Raw genomic sequence first — 17114 nt, 5'->3', positions numbered from 1 at the left:
TGAAGCACTGCCAAAGCCAGGTAATGAGAGGACCCACTGTGCTTCTATGAAAGCCTCACTAGGTTTTGGATAATAACTACACATAGTACCAGTCTTCCTTGAGAAGACGCCTGGAAATCATAGACCTTTTACAAAAATGTTCTTTTGTTTTATGATATACACTGTGGGACTTAAGTGAAATATACAAGGAATATCAATGCTATATGATTGATAGCACCTTTATTAAAGAAATGAAAAGTGTTTTTCATTATACTCATAAAATTAGACACAGTAAAGTGACTTCAACACCGTATTCAGCTATGAATAAAAACATTGCATATCCATGACTTAATTATCTAATTGCCACTCTTTTACTAAGTCTTGGCCACCAGTTAGTAAGGTGTGGGAACAAGATCATGCCTTACTACATCATGGCCACGCATTAGGATCTCATTCCCACATCTTACTAAGTCATAGCAATGCATTAGGATCGCATTCCCATGCCATACTAAGTTGTGGCCCCGACATAGCCATGCATTATTTTTATTGATACAGGATGTCACCACCAGGGCTCTGCACTTGCTAGCTAGCAGGCTTTATTATGTATTTTTCAGCTTTGTAGGAAAAGACACACTCAAGACACCAAGGCTCCTAACGTGCTCCATACGTGTTATACACATCAAGAGTTCATTCCAAAATGGGTTACTGATCACTTTCAAGAGTTTTTGGAGAGTGAGCTTAACACACACAAGTAATATCAGTGCTTCAATTATGATTAATACTGCCTTTGTTAGAGTAATATAAATGTGTTTGTCATTATACATAAGCTGTTATTCTTTTCAGAAACGTATAAATTGCATTCAACATTGTTATAAATGGATCAACAGTATTTTGAGATGAAACTCCAATTTTGTATGGCCATAATCACGATTCAAACTCTACCTTTAAGATTAATCACCAAAAACGCAGACAACGCGCGTCCTGTTACTTCCTCACACAGAGAAGGAGACTTCTTCATTTGTCCTGAAGCCCCTTTCACCCACCCACCTCCCACACAAAGCTATACAGCAACCATGAGAAAGCACAAAAACAAAGAGATGTTGAGCACTGCAGAGATGGAGGAGGCTGTCTGGCCCTGGACCTGTCACCGCATCACTCCATCTCTCTGTCTCTCCCTCTGTCTGCACCCACAGCCTGAGGCTCTACATCATACATCAGCTTAAAAAAAACACTGAACACACAACAGCTGGAGAGAGAGAGAGAGAGAGAGAGAGAGAGAGAGAGAGACAGAGAGAGAGAGAGAGAGAGAGAGAGACAGAGAGAGAGAGAGAGAGAGAGAGAGAGAGAGAGAGAGAGAGAGAGGATGAAAAAGAGAAAATGTTGAAAGCAAAGTTGAGAGAAGAAATAGACAGAGACAGGGAGAAAGAGAGGAATAGAGATATACTGAGAGAGACTAGAAAACAAATAGAGAGTGAGAGAAACAAGAGAGAACAGAGGAACGTTTTTGTTGTTCTCATTTGTGTGCCTTACACACACAAACACACACACAATGCATAAACTGGAGCATCATGTGAAGTTGAGCTTTGGGAGGGCTCTTCAGGAGTGGATGAGGCCCAACAAGAGGAAAGCACTTAGAGTATGTTCAGAAAATGGCTTCTGGATTATTCATGATACAAACACGTCTCTGGCAAACTGCACTATTCCCACAATGCAGTGCGTGGGCAACTTCCATTGGGCCTACTGTGATGGTAAAACAAGTCGGATGAGTCATTAAGATGTCTTTGGATGTCTTGCAGAAGTGTACAAGATACGTTTCAAAAGCTGTGCCAGGGCACAAATTAAGGCACTTAAACTGCTCTTTTATTTCAAATAGATCTCTTTCACTTTCACTTGGTCTGTGGAGATGCAGATATCTTGGCAGTGCAGTAGGGCTGTGTACAGATGATGATACAGATTTCGATACAGATTTCGATTACAGTATATTGCAATACTGTAAGCAAGGCAATAAATCACATCTTTTTAAAGCTGAAAACTATCATAGTATAAAAACACACTAGAATATGCATAAAATCTGAGTAAAAGAAAAAGATTACTATTATGCACTTGAACAGTGAACAGGGAGATCTGCATTTGTCTTTACCAGTCCCTGTAACATCCAACATCACAGCCCTACTTTTTGTACAATCTGAACAAAGGAATTATTATTTGCCTACTTTTTTATTATTAGTGAAGTGTCAGGAGGGTAAGTTATGGTTAAAGAGGCTCCAATGTATTCACTATATTACAGAAGCCTTGCCCTGTCACACTGCATATAAGCATGAAGATGTGAAATATATGAAATGTGCAGTATGTAAAATGTTATTGTGTTCATCTGTTTTGATAGCATTTTTAAATGTCCCATTACATTTTCTTCTCCAACGTAGATGTCCGAAAAAAATGTGGTGACCTGTATTACTGTACTTACTGTATTACAACCCAGCACTTTTTATTGCTCAGTTTCAGTGTAACACTTTCTCAGTTGCAACTCTGCTGTATTTGGACTTCCTGTGAGGAGGTGATAGATTGGTTAACAGCAGTTTCCTCACTGGTGGTTACTGTTAAAAAAGCTCTAGCATTGCTAAAAGCAGCATGCCAGCATACCCAAAGCCACATGTACAAGATGCCACATATATAGTTCATCTACTATCGGAGTATGTGAAGGAGTTCACTATCGGGCTCCTTCGTCCTCTCTGATAATCACTTCTGTTCTCTGCTCATTAGCTCCTCCAGCAGCACTCCTTCTCCTCTTTGTTTCCCGTCATCTCTGTCGCATTCATCTTGATTTCATAATTACAGCTGTTGGCTTTGTGACATGCTTGTCAAAGAACAAACTCAAAGGAGGATGCCTGAACAAATCACTTTCAGCCACGCAGACGCAATTCAATTACGAGCCCAGCAGCATCTGCCTGGTTACAGTGGCCAGCTGGGGAATTGGGCAGCCAGGTGTGACGCTGGACCTCGTCTCTTTCACATTCATGTCTTTGTCCAAACCAGAGCTCTCCCATTACTCTTTAGCGTGACTGCTTTAAAATGAGAACACATTTGTAGATCTCTCTTTTAATGTTGTTTTTCTTCATCACTGGCTTCAAAACCTCAGTCAAATTTCATATTCAAAATTGTAAGGCATGCTGCATTATTTCAAATATTTTCACAACATCTTACTACAACAGTACTCCAGTAAATCCAGACCCAAACCACAAATCAATAGTGGGTGACTGTGGTATGTGGCCTGAAATTTACACTGACAAAGGCATCGATCTAAAGTCTTTACAATAAGCAGACACATGCTAAGTGTTTCCCTTAACCTCAGCTAACATTACTAACCCAGTCACATCATACTGTACCTCATATCGTTTTGCGTGAAGACAGTGAGCTTGTGAAGACTCATGGATACCAAATCCAATAAATTGACTACTTGATACTGAAGGTTTTATTGTATAAAATCTATAAAAACAGAGTGGACCATGAAGGTGACCTTGATGTTTAGTACAGCTTTTCTATGATGTTTTTCATAGAAATATGCCAGCTGGTGAGAACTGACACCAGAGACTCTCTGGCGGTGCAGCGCAGAGCTTCTCCCGTGTACGGTTCTATTTAGTCGCCTGTAGTAGTCTTTGTATCATCATTCCTTTGGATTAAATGGATAAGAAACTGTAACCAAAACATAAGACACTGGCTCTTACCTGCATGTACTGAGAGTAAAGAGTTCGGACATTTCATGGCTCTTAAATATGAGAATATCTTAAATACTTTGAATATCAGCAATCTACATCTAATATCTGATTTCTGAAAAGTTGAAAATTTGCACTCACCCCTAATAATTCATTCCTATTTACTGTCTTGTGATCTTTCATACAGTGCGAACAGTCACCTGAAGAATTATAGCTAACAGCAATGAAATTATGTTCTCTAGAAATGTTGTTCTGACTGGCTACTGGCAGAGTGGGACAGAGAGAAAGACAAACAGGCAGACAGACAGAGCGAGCAATTAAATTGACAGGTTCACAGAGTGAACATATGCAATAGATATGTTATGCTTCAAGACTGCCATATTGTAGATCCGCCACATTAAGAAAGCATAAAATATGTCATAGCAGAAAATCTACATGTGTTTCAGTGCAAACCTGCAGGATCTATTTTTGGCAAGACATTTTTAACAACAAAGGGTTTTATGCGGTACGTTCAGAAAGCAGCTGACAAAGCGAGACGTAAGAGATGTTATCCGGTCTCACCGAGCGACTGTAACTATCTAACCTGCTGAACAGCCTGAGAAATTCACAAGCAGTGTGTGGGGAAATGAAGAAGAAAATCTGTGATATTTTGTTCTTTCTCTTTATAAACATACGGGTTCCCTTTACATATTAGCTCTTACAGTCCACAGGTATTGCTTGTTCTTGCTAATAATATTTAATTACTGAAGAACACAGCAAAACTGTGAAGCAGTGGTCACCATCCCTGGTACTGGAGATCTAACTTCCTTCACGGCCTGCAACATCTCAGGACCACTGCTGTAACGGATGTGGTGAAAGCAAGCTGTAAAGGAAGTTTTTTGCCTGTTAAACAAAACTGAACACTAGTTCTGCACAATAAATCATATTTGTTTTGTTATCGTGACATGAATTTCCACATTATTTGAGGGTGGGATGACAGATTGAATTACTCTAGATCTAGCACCAGGGCAGCATAATTAGATTGACTAGAATGTAGCATTAGAACCAACCAGTGCTCATCTGCACCAGGCTTGAACTGCGTGCTCCTGTGTGGAGAGCAAGAGACTGAACCATTCGACTAACTCCTGAGCACAGACATGCACAACTCAGAAACTGCTCTGTCCTAATCTATTAGCCTGTAAACATGCTTAGAACATGATTTTTCTCACTGCCAGCACTGTATGTGAAATGTGTGAAGCAGTAAAGGCTGCGTCACAACAAAACATGCACCACCATAAAGAGCTTTATAAGCAATGAAGTGTATTTATACATTTTTTGAGCCTTTATAGACAAAGCTGTGCAGGGAATGCTGACTCTTCTTCAGCCTTACAATGCACTTTCAGGTCTGATGTAGCTATTATTATTAAATTGTTTTTATTTTGCACACTAGTGCATGGTGCTTTTGTAATTTTGTATTTTTTGCTATTTGCATTAGGGAGAGTTTAGTTAGAGTTTTGTGTTTACCCAGAAAAAATCTGTTCTTCCATCGCATTCATTAGGAGACACAATAATTTATGGCTTCTAATATTGGCATTGTAATATCCAACATCTTCATCGAGCATCACATTTTATGTCCAAATATTGCAGCCCTACTGTTTATGAATTTGAATAATAATCTAACATGTAGTATGAATGGAAAACTTCAACATTTGTTTTTCCACTTGTTTCCAAGAGCTACGATTGACAAATAATTCATTTCAAATGACAATCTGCTTTTGTTGTGCTGCTGAGAACGGTGACTTCTAGGGAATAAACAGTTTGTTCATTGATCTAAATTGGGGCTCTATAGCCAATAGCGATGTAAACGTGTGTGTGTTAATTACATACGGCAGCTGCAGCTGCAGCGTGTGCCCAATAACTACAGCTGAGAGTTACAAACCCTGCCAGAAGACCACCTGTGTGCCAGATACATCAGCCTAGAAGATGAATGAGCCCCCGTTCACAGCCATGCTTTCCAACCCCATAGTGTCTATGAGTGAAGAACAGAGAGCAGAGAAGATCACCGAGCTACTTTTCCAATTTTGGCACATATCCTGTCATTCTAAAAACAGCCACAACAACATTCCAGGAGAACGAGTGCGCGCTCGTTAGAAACCAGACAGTCACAGTTCAGTGACATATAAACGCACGAAACAAATCAGCACAGTCGGCTGGGAGCGCACCACGCGATCAAACCCCAACTTTGCAGCATCAGGCGAGCTTCGGTGCATCGCATTTGCATCTTTCACAACTGAAGTCATTAGATATTCATCATGTCTGCAGTCTTGTGGAGAGTGCGGGTGAAATATGCTCTAAGGACGGCTGTTCTGATCTCCTGATTAGCTGAAAAAGTGCTAATTATTTTCAGACATGTCAGAAATTTGTCTAGGATCCTCGAGCGTGAACGGCGCTGCGGCACGAAGGGACATATCATTCACCCATCTCAGGAAAGAAAGCAGACTGTATTATGTGGTTTGAGGACCCATATCAACTCTTTAAATAGCAAAATCCATGGAAATGTTCAGAGATGTAGGCCCAAGGTGATTAATGTAAAAGCAAGATGAATAAATAAATAAATAAATAAACAAACTGACTATGAAAACACAATCTGTCCACAACAACATCAAAAGCAATAAAAAAAGGTAATCATGGTCATTCAGAGTGGTTTGAGGGTAATTTCTCTTTTCTAGAGTCAAAATTGTTCACAATAGAGGTGATAAGACTCAGACATCTGAAGAGTTTAATGCCTCTAAAGCCTCATAGCTATAACAGTAAACGGTAATGCTGACTAATGTCCAAGACACTATTACGATAGAGGTGCTTCTGGTCTAGAACATGTTTTATTGTCTGTTCATGGCAGAGAGGTACATGCAAGGTGTTGCAAGGCAAAACTGTCCTCAAGGAAACATTTTTCATTTTCAGGCTTATAGAGCTGTCTTGTATCATCAGCACTACAACCTGCTCTGCACAGAAAAAAGAAAGAAAGAGAAAGAAAGAAAAAAGTCTACCGTCAGGGTTAGGAAGTAACAAAACACACACGCATGTACGTACATATGTAACGATGTTTCATAATGAGGGTACAGACCTCGTACTGTTTAGCACGAGGACATCAACACCAGAATCTACACCAGAAGAAGCTCATGAACACACGTTTGCAGTAGCATCTATAAAAAAGGACAAAAATGTTGGATGAGGTTTATACCAGATTTTTAATAAAACACACAGAAATATATTACAAAATTTATAAAAGAACATACATTAAAATAGAATAGAGTGCATGTATTTGTTGAGGGAATAATCTTTTACCTAGCAAATTCTGTGATAATTATTTTTATATATCACCCTCAACCCTCATTTTTAAAAGTCTTTTTAATAATTCCTAGTTAACCAGTTTCCAATAAAATATTTTTGATTCATTCATACTTGAGACTGCATTTGTTCAATCACTAAAAAATCTATCAAATGTGAGATTACTGTATTACTAATACAATCAACAGAGACAGCTCTGCAGTCACAGACTCTAGCCACAAACTCGAGGCTATCTTCTGGGGCCAGTTTTGATATATGTGATGGACGCTGAGCTGTGATCCACTGACAGGCGACTCAGTTCTGTCTTATCAGAAGCAAAGCCTGCATGTAAACAGCTCTGTGTGAGTGTGTGTCTTGCATATCATGTGTTCCAGTCCAGTGGCTCGATGAGTATTTCAGCAGAACTCTGAGTACGCAGGCTGAGGAGGAGGAGGAGGAGGATACACGATGAAAACTGACACTGCATTCCAGCTCACACGAACACATCCACGTATCACAACACACACACATACATACACACTCGCCCAGCGCCGGCAACATATCCTCAAGTACCTTTACCACAAACACTGCCTGGCCAGAATGAAGCACCAGGCCTTATAGCACCAAATCCCTTCCTGGCAAAACTGACCACAGTGACCGACGCTGAAAGCCAACACTCAAACAGCACTCTAAGACGCTTTGTGAATGCAGTCCATTAACACTCAACACCAATATCACAGGAGCGGAACCAGAGTTGTTTGAGGAACTTTTAATAGAGCCCATCAAACTTTTTTTAGGCCTCCTCTCATATTTGTGTATGTTAATGTGGCATAATGTCTCCCACAGAGAGAAGGAACAGCTCCAAATATCATGCCCTGAGGAAGGGCAGAATAAAAGCAGATCTCATTAGCTGAAGAAGAACGCAGATTAGCGTGAGGAACGTGGGTGGCTTCTTGTACTTTCTCTTTTTATTATTTTTATACTGAATGAGGGCAAAGAGGCAGAATGGGTATTGTTACATATTAGTCTTGTCTATACGGGCCACACTATATGGAACATCATGCCCTGAGCTAGAAGACCACACCACAAAGCACCAGGGGCATAGCTACAGGGTTTAAAAAAGAAGTTTTTAAATGTCAATTTAAAAAAAATCAAAATGTAAGTATGTGATGTGCAAAGGCAGCAGTGGTTACTATCACCATAGTAACATTTATACAGCTGCATGCCACTGTCGGTCACGTAAAAGTTGCTTCTTTCCCAACACCAACATGTTAACACAGCATGCGTCTGCTCTGCTGTTTCTCCCTGAAAGTCAGCTGAGCTGTGCTAGTTTCTGTAGTCTACTAGCAAGCAAGTAGTAGTACTTAACCATGGTAGAGCAAAAAGTACTCAGTACTATTAGAAAATAATGAGAAAACCACTTTCCAACCATACCATCCAAACTGTGTTCAGTCCATTTGCCCTACACACCTACATCTAGTACTGTGAAAAGTAGAACTGTGGTTTATTAGCCTTTACTCATTGTGGTGTGTTGCCAGTTGCTACAATTACTAATGTTACTAATGTCAGTTAAATGTGAGGTAAGCCATCATGTTTAATATAAAAAATAATTCCCCTCAGATTATGATAATGTGTGTTATTTAGCTATAATGAAGTTGGCTAGTCGGTGGTCAAGGGCCTTAATGATTGCTAGCTTTCCCAACGAACTTTAACCAGCTCCTCCAAAATGAAATTCTGGTTCTGCAACCCTTTCAGCTGTTTGACTGGCCTTTGACTTTTAAGGCCTTTAAAGCGTCCTTTTAAGAACAGTTTTGTTTGCTTTATGTTCTTTCTAAATTTCCAAACCTTTCAAGGCATAGTTCCTTTTTTTTAAGGTCCCCTGTCACCAAAGGTCATGGACACAGCTGTGCCATCTAACACTGCAACATATATAATGGTGTGTCTTAAAGACCTGTTCAGATCAGGGTTTGCCGACTGGGGTGCTGCATGATGACCGAGAAAGGTCTGCAGACAGAGAGTGCAGATGATGGGGCACTGTTAGAATACAGACTGGTCCACTGCAGGCTGATGTCACAACATGCTCTAGAATAAAGAGCTGCATTACCACATCTCTTGAACCTCTTTGTGTGGCACAGAAGGTTTTACAACGTTTTCAACAGAAATCAAGATGTCCACAAACTTTTGACATACAGGTGCAAACATCACACAGTATGTCATTAATAATCAGCACTTATTGACTAATCTCCCCAAGCCTCAACTTTTCAACTCACAAAAATGCTAAACATGGTGGGGGGCACAGGTAGGTAGGGCCAGGAGAGGGCACTCTGTCGCTAGAGGTCTTCCACTTCACTACTCATCTTTTTTTATCTTGCTGTCTCCATGTTCATGCACCAGCTCACTCCCTGAAGAAGCCCTCCCCCATGTTCCATTCTCAGAGTGTTACCTAATGCTGGAGAAGCCTTGGTGGTGACCCATACCTAACAGAATCACCACACACTGGGTCAAGATCAGAAATATAGCTCATACAAGCACACACCATTTGTAGTACAAAACATAGCAGGAAAGCTTACGAAACTGCATGTATGTTACGCAACATTTACATCTTTCACCCTTAGAAATGGCAGTTACTGTCTACAACAGGGGTTCTCTGCTGGAAGTTCAAAGTGCTTGGCAGCTACCAAGAGCTGCATGAAGAAAACAATGTTAACAGAGTTCTGGCTTAATTTAGATACACATTCACTATGTTTAGTCTCCAAAAGATCATGTAAGTTTATGGGTTTTAAGGCTTCACCTGAAAAGCAAAGAGTATCGAGCGGTTTTCAATTCTCATGCAGTTGAAGTCTAGTGATAAATATTCACTGTATTTTCTTTGTTTCGGTTTAGGCTTGGTTTTCTCAGTTTGCTCAGCCTGACATAAGATGGCCACTTCACTTTTAGATAGTTCAGCCTTTATCCATGAAGGAAGAGTTTCAATCAAAGAGCTCAATATGAATGACGTTTAATTTTTCGAAATAATCAACAGTTTTTTTTTGTGGTGAAAATATGTCAATATAATGTGTAACTCAAATGTAATTCATTGATGTATGGATAAAACCTTATATCTCCATTTCCCATTCTCCTTTTCATTTCAACAAATTTCAAAAACCCCAGCAACCTATCAAACTGTGAGAATTTGTTTGTTTTGTTTTCTTGATTTTCTTGAATTCTTGTAACTTTAACTTGCATTATAAGGTATGAACATTTTTTATTTCTGCTCTAAAGTTACCATTTTGCACATTCAAAGATTTGTCCTGATGAAATATAGCTGTGATAAAATATGTAACATGTAATACGAATAGTATAGCAAAGTTAAAGTACAACCTCATTTCCAAAAATGTTGGGGACCAGTGCAAAGTGTAAATAAAAAAAAAAAGGAAATATACGCAAATCAATGAAACCCTATATTTCATTGAAAATAGTATAAAGCTAACATATCAAACGATGAAACTGAGAAACTGTATTTTTTTTTAAACATATGTGTATGTTTTGAATTTGATGCCAACAATACATTCCAAAAAAGTTGGGACAAGGGCAACAAAAAGCTGATAAAGTTGGGTAATGCTAAAATACACCTGGTTAATTGGTAACAGTTCAGTAGCATGACTGGGTATAAAAACATCCCAGAAAGTCTTTCAGAAGTAAAAATGAGGAGGGGTTCACCACTCTGTGAAAGACTGTGCGGGCATATAGTGCAATAATTCAATAATAACTTTAATGAATGTAAAACAGTAAGAAACTTTTGCTTTTCATCATCTATAGCACATAATATCACTGAAAGATTCATAGAATCCAAAAAATCTCAAGCAAGGTACAAGCCAAAAAAAAAAAGTAAACATGATCTTTGGACCCTCGGGTGGCACTGCATTAAAACCAGGCATGATTCTCTAGTGGAAATCACAGCATGGGCTCAGAAACTGCATCCACAAAAGCAAGTTAAAGCTCTAAAACACAAAGAAGAAACCACATACAAACAAGATCCAGAAATGCTGCCACCTTCTCTGGGCCTGAGTTCATTTAAAATGGACTAAGGGGAAGTGGAAAACTGTCCAAATTGAATTTTTTAGAAATCGTGGACACTGTGTCCTCTGGGCTACAGATCTCTCAGCTTGTTATCAGTGCACAGTTCAAAAGCAAGTATTCATGATGGTATAGGGGTGCATTAGTGTACATGGCATGGGTGTCTTGCACATCTGTGAAGGCAACATCAATGCTTGACGATATATACACGGTTTGGCTGCCTTTCAGATGATGCCTTTTTTCAGGGAAGGTCTTGATTATTTCAGCAATACAATGTCAAACCACATTCTGCATGTAATACAACAGCATGGCTCTGTATCAAAGGAGTCCAGATGCTAAAATGACCTGCCTGCAGTCCAAACCTGTCACCCACTGAAAACATTTGGCACATTATGAAATGAAAGATACAACAAAGGAGAGTCTCCTTAGTCCCCAAAACGCTTACAGAGTGTTGATAAAAGAAGAGGTGATGAAACGCAGTTGTAAACATGCCCTCCTCCCAACTTTTTTGGAATGTGTTGTGGGTATCAAATTCAAAATGAGCATATAATTTTCATAAAACAATACAATTTCTCAGTTTCAACATCTGAAATGTTGTCTTTATAGTATTTTCCTTTAAAAATATGGTTTACAAGATTTGCATATCGTTGCTTCTATTTTTATTTACATTTTGCACAGCATTTGAATTTGAAAACTGCACTATAGGGATATGAATGTTATGGACTGATCTCTGATATTTCATTAGTGCAATTTGTTGTCGTACATTATGTCGTACATGAACCCGTGACCCTGTGTGCCACATATGGAAAGTGCTTTACCACTTTACTGCAGTCACATTTAAAGTAAAGCTTCCAGTATCCTTAAATTATTAACATTATCAATGTATGTCAGCACAGTTCAGGCTATAAAAAGCCTTGGCTGAATCTTCAGAAGGCAGAAAGGGTTTTCATGTTTTGATACGTACATACAGACTTAGCCCTGTCAGTAAGCCTTTATGACCCCCTTTTTCAGTAGATAACCATCAGCGTGGCACTCTGATGGCCATGTTGCTTTTCTCTCTGCTTCTAATGATGGGCTTGATGAGTAATGTCAGGTGCTTGTGTGTGTTTGCCAGCATAAGCCATTAACTCTGTGTGCGAATGTGCAGAACCTTAGCATTGTACCTGATACATTAAACATTAACAGGCCCTGCCTGGCTGACTTAGCACAGGGAGAAAAACTGAGCTCTGACAGGGACTGGCTGACTGGAGCACTGCAGCATTAACCCCACACAGCCTGAGACTAGAGCTGAAGGCTATTGATAAAGGTCAAAATCAGTATTTTTCAAATATATCATGATGTCATGGTATCCAGTGATATTTAAGCAGGGCAGTATGATATACTGTTTATTCATTCTTATTGTGCTGCTGGCTTTGGTAATATATAGGCTCAAATATGCAAATAAGCCTTCTAACTAATTGCAGCTGTTTTTTGCATGCCATGAGCATTATGCCCAGCCTTAGATGTTCCAGATGTTTTTTTTTTTTTTCTGTGGGTGTTGTGATGAATCCAGGCATTCATACGATCCAACACATGTAAATGATTTTGGTCAAAATAGTGCAGGCAAACCTCTATGCCAGAGGAATGTCTTACAAACATGATACAGCTTGAGTTGATTGAGCTGAATGGAATGAAATGAAATATATATATATATATATACACATGTAAATACACACACACACACACACACACACACACACACACAGAGAGAGAGAGAGAGAGAGAGAGAGAGAGCTATATGTTCTACACATCTAAGAACCATACAAGACCTGGTAGCCCACCAAAACTGTAACACCAGCAGATAAACGGTGCTTAAAGCTTTTATCTTTGAGCTCCACTCTTGCTTCAGATCTGAAAAAACCCATAAATGTTTGTGTTCACTGTGTGTAGAAAAGTCAGTACTGTCTGGAAGGATATGTAGGTGTCAAGAAACCTTTACTGTGAAAAGGAAACACACACAAAATAAGAAGCTGCTGGTGTTCTCAGAACAATAAACTGACCACCAGAGACCACCAGACCTCAACATCACTGAACGTGTTTGAGATTACGTGGATCGTGAGAAGCAGAAAATGCAACCTGCATCTAAGATTGAACTCTGGAGATGTGGAAAAATATCCCTGCGGATTTCTTTGAAAAACTAACAGCAAAGAACGCTCTACTGGAACCTCTGCATATAAGCGGGCTTATATGCAAATGGCAGCTTTCTGCTGTATCAGTATTGCAGAGGACAATATTGTGATAATTGTTAATGACTGATATATTATGTGGCCCAAACAAACACAATAAAGTGTAGAATGCTTATCATTATGACGTACTGTCACCCAGTCCCCCAGATGGCTGCCTGGATGACATTTCTAGTGAGAGCAAAACAGACAAAAGAACAGCTGCAAAGAAAGAAAGAGAGAGAGAGAGAGAGAGAGAGAGAGAGAGAGAGAGAGCAAGAGAGAGAGAGCTCTTTTTCTTTCCTCTAAGCCCACTCCCTTTACCTCGCCTGAATGCAAACACTCACTCAGACATGTGCACACTTGCAATTGAACACATTCATAATAGTATGCATCATATTGCAAACTCTTTAAGCATAATTTTAATGCAAACTGGATTTTACCATTAAGTGTTTTTAGATGAGATGCTCAGTACTATCATCATCACTTGAATCAGTTAAGCACATCAGCACTGTCAGTCTAGCTGGGACACTAAATACGGTCTATTTACCAAACGCTCAAAATAGTCCACAGTGTCATATCTTATCCTGCCCACAGACTGTCAAGCATGATCTCATGATTATGGCTGATGACAAGGGGGAAGAGAGCACTAAAACCATTAGACAGAACTGGAAAGGACATTACAGCATCCTCTGTCCAGAATATCTTCCAATGCTATCCTAATATGGATGATACATGGCATTGTACATGACAGATAAACAGAATTCCATTGTTTTTTAAATTTCTGTGTAAAACAAACACTCTAAACAGAGTCACTCAGATTCATTTTATGTGAAATGCTTAATTGCAGAGACATTACTGACTGATTTCTTTAGTGGTGGTGATAGGAACCACCTCATAATGTCTACAACAAAAATATAGCCATTTGATGTCCTACTCAAAATGATCAGTGAACCTATACATCTTCTTTCTTTTCATATGTAATGTTGATAATGGCAAAATAGTGGGAAGTCCCAAAAAATAAGCTTTCTTTGGGGACTATTTTGCATTAGAAGACGTCGCATGTACGTCTCTACCATAACTGAGTTCAGAAAAATATTTTTTAGGGCAAAACAATGGCTCAGAACTGCTGTAATACAATGTCACATGCATCAGACATCATATTCACAACTTTTTTCACTTAATTATTCTTTGTGATGCAGATTTTAGAGGCATTCGACTCTTCAGATGTCTGGTTCCTGTCGCCATCACTGTGAACAGTTTAGACTCACGTCATCTCACATCAAGTCGTTCTGACTTTATTTACATCTTAACAATGGAATTACGCAAAATTTTTTAAAGACTGGTGGAATTCCCCTTTAAGGTCACTGATGAGAAACAATACAAAAGCAGGATATGATAAACAAAACAACTGGCTGAAGCCATTGTGAGAAGGCAAGGCTGCCAGCTGCTCTGTCTGAGCAGGTACTGACGTTGAAGGGTGATTAAGCAGAATGGGGAGGGGGGGTGATGCACTAGAAAGCAGGGGGAGGAAAAATTAGCTTGTGCCAAGAACACTGTTACGTTTTCCAAAGAACACAATGACCTTGAGTGAAATGTGTTATATTTCAAAACTCATTGTAGGAGGATAAGCTCATATTCCATTCACACCAGCATTACAGGCTTTTCGTCACGTCTCTGGCTTAACATCAGCTGGCAGGAGCACACCACATCAGTATTCTCATCTGATCTGCTGTGTCAAACCCTCCTGAATGCTTTCCATGCAAGCCGAAGCCAGTGAATGTCTGCAAGGTGTATTTGGTTGAAGGACGCCTCAGTAGCTGTTCTTCTGACACTGCTACCAACAGTACTATCAGCCAGAAGAGCCGAAAGCTGCCGAAGTAAAAAACACACACAGCGCTCGAACTGGCACATGCAGTCTGCAGTTACAATGTGGCTAAAACCACAAACCTCCTCAGCAGCTTCCCACAGATTGCGACAGAAACACACAATGGCGAGTGCAGAAGTAGATCGACTAGGAAGCTTTTTCAAAACAAGCATTCAAATTGGAATCAGGCTTTTCTGGAAAAGTACGGTTTTTTTTTAACTAATTCACTTTGTGCAGTCACAAAGACCTCCATTTCTATGTGCATCTATTTCTGTATAATATGAAGGCTGTAGGATTACAGTCACAGTGAAGTGGACAGTTGCTCTTCAAAGACCCCTGCTGTTGCTGCTGAACACTGTTTTAAACATCAAGCACTCTGATAAGTGATGTGCTTCACACTGTTCTGAAAGGCCCATTCTCCTGAGTCATCCACTCAGCAGGTTTAGGCAACAGAACCCATAAAAAGACATTTGCTTCAGGAGTCATAGACATTATTCTAATGACCTTACAGGAAAAGTCATTGCCAAACTATAGTGCCCCCTCCTCTCTTCACCTCCATTTCTCTTCTCACCTCCCTCCTTTCCTCATTTCTCTTCTTACTGCATCTTCGTTTTTCTTCTCTCCTATTTTCCTCCCAAGTCCTCTTTTCTCCTGTTTTCTTTTACTCTCCTCACCTTTTTTTTCACATACACATTCTCTCCTGATCTTTTCTCATTTCTGTTCTTTTTTTCCTCTATTCACTTCTTTTCTCCTCTCCTCTTCATTTTCTCTCCACTTACCAGGTGTGTGCCACTGTGAAGCGGCGTCTGTGTCGGCCACCCTTGCTGACCATGAGCTTGCGGAAAAGTCGAGGGGAGCTGCGGGGGGACATTTTCGGAGAGGTGATGCGCTTGCCTCCTGCACCCAGCCTGGGGGGCTCCAGCTCCAGATGCATGTGCTCCTTAAAGGTGCGGATGCAGGGGTCCGGCTCCGGAGGAGCGGTCAGCTCACTGGACGCCATGCTGCCAGGGCTGATTAGCCGGAGCTGAGGGTGAATCTGCTGCTCTCTCTGTCTCTCTCTCACTCTGTCTCTCTGACTCACAGTCTCTAGGATTCCCTCCTAAGACTGAGGTCGTGCCACGCAGGCTGATTTTCAGTCTAGCAAATAAGCTGATTTCCAGAAACCACTGCTATTCTGTTCCCTTTCTTTCTCCTCCTCTCTCTCTCCTTTCACAGCATGAGGATTTCTCTCTCTCTCTCTCTCTCTCTCTCTCTCTCTAGAGCACTGGAGCAATCCTCTGCTTGCGCGCTTTAGTTCCACTGACACACTAAGAGCAGCTTTCGTCAGAGCACAGTCACACCTCCTTCCTGTGAGAAAGAGAAAAAAACACACTCGTGCTTCTTTCTCTCACTCGCGCTCTCTCCCTCTCTTTTCTTTCCCTGTCTTTCCCTCTCTCTCCCTTGCTCTCTGTCTCTTTCAGTCCTCTTTCACTGTCTTTTTCTCTGTGCCTTCTTTCACTCTCCCCTCACTTTCTCTTTCACTGTCTCTCTCTCTCCTCTTTCTATCTCTCCCCTCTCTGTCTTTCTCAACCCCTCTTTCTTTCTCCTTTTTTGTCCCTGCCTTCTCTCTTTGCCCTCTTTCACTGTCTGTCTCTCTCACCTTTTTCCTCTCTCTTCTCACTCTCACTCTTTCCCTTCCCTCTCTCACTGTTTCTTGCTCTGTCTCTCTTACATTTACCTTTACATTTATGGCATTTGGCTGACGCTCTTATCCAGAGCCACTTACAATTTGATCATTTTACACAGGTAGGCCAAGGCGGTGTTAGGAGTCTTGCCCAAGGACACTTATTGGTATAGTGTAGGGTGTTTGCTCTTCTCCCTGTCTTTCTGTCTCTCTTTCTTCTCTCTGCCCTCTCTATCTGTCTTACTCACTGTTTCTCTCTCAGTCTCTCCCCTTTCAATCTGTCTCTGTCTTTCTCTCCCCTATCTGTCTCCTTACCTCTCTCTCAACTTGTT

The 17114-nt window shown here is 40.3% G+C and overlaps 1 protein-coding gene across 2 annotated transcripts in view; it reads right to left on the bottom strand.

Moving 5' to 3' along the window:
- The window catches only part of pde4ba (phosphodiesterase 4B, cAMP-specific a), a 235325-nt gene that overhangs the window by 132549 nt on the left and 85662 nt on the right, over nucleotides 1-17114 (bottom strand). Inside the window, exon 1 of one of the 2 annotated variants that reach the window (XM_017724150.2) lies at nucleotides 15899-16372. The exons of the other annotated variant lie outside the window; for it this stretch is intronic. Coding sequence (XP_017579639.1) covers nucleotides 15899-16119 — 221 coding nt within the window. The 5' untranslated portion in view covers nucleotides 16120-16372. Of the gene's footprint in view, nucleotides 1-15898; nucleotides 16373-17114 lie in introns of those variants that run through there. 2 annotated transcript variants of the gene reach the window in all.

Source organism: Pygocentrus nattereri, chromosome 26 (genome assembly GCF_015220715.1).
Source record: "Pygocentrus nattereri isolate fPygNat1 chromosome 26, fPygNat1.pri, whole genome shotgun sequence".
NCBI lineage: Eukaryota > Metazoa > Chordata > Actinopteri > Characiformes > Serrasalmidae > Pygocentrus > Pygocentrus nattereri.
The sequence above is the reverse complement of the archived record's forward strand: the minus strand, read 5'-3'. Positions and strand labels throughout refer to the sequence as shown.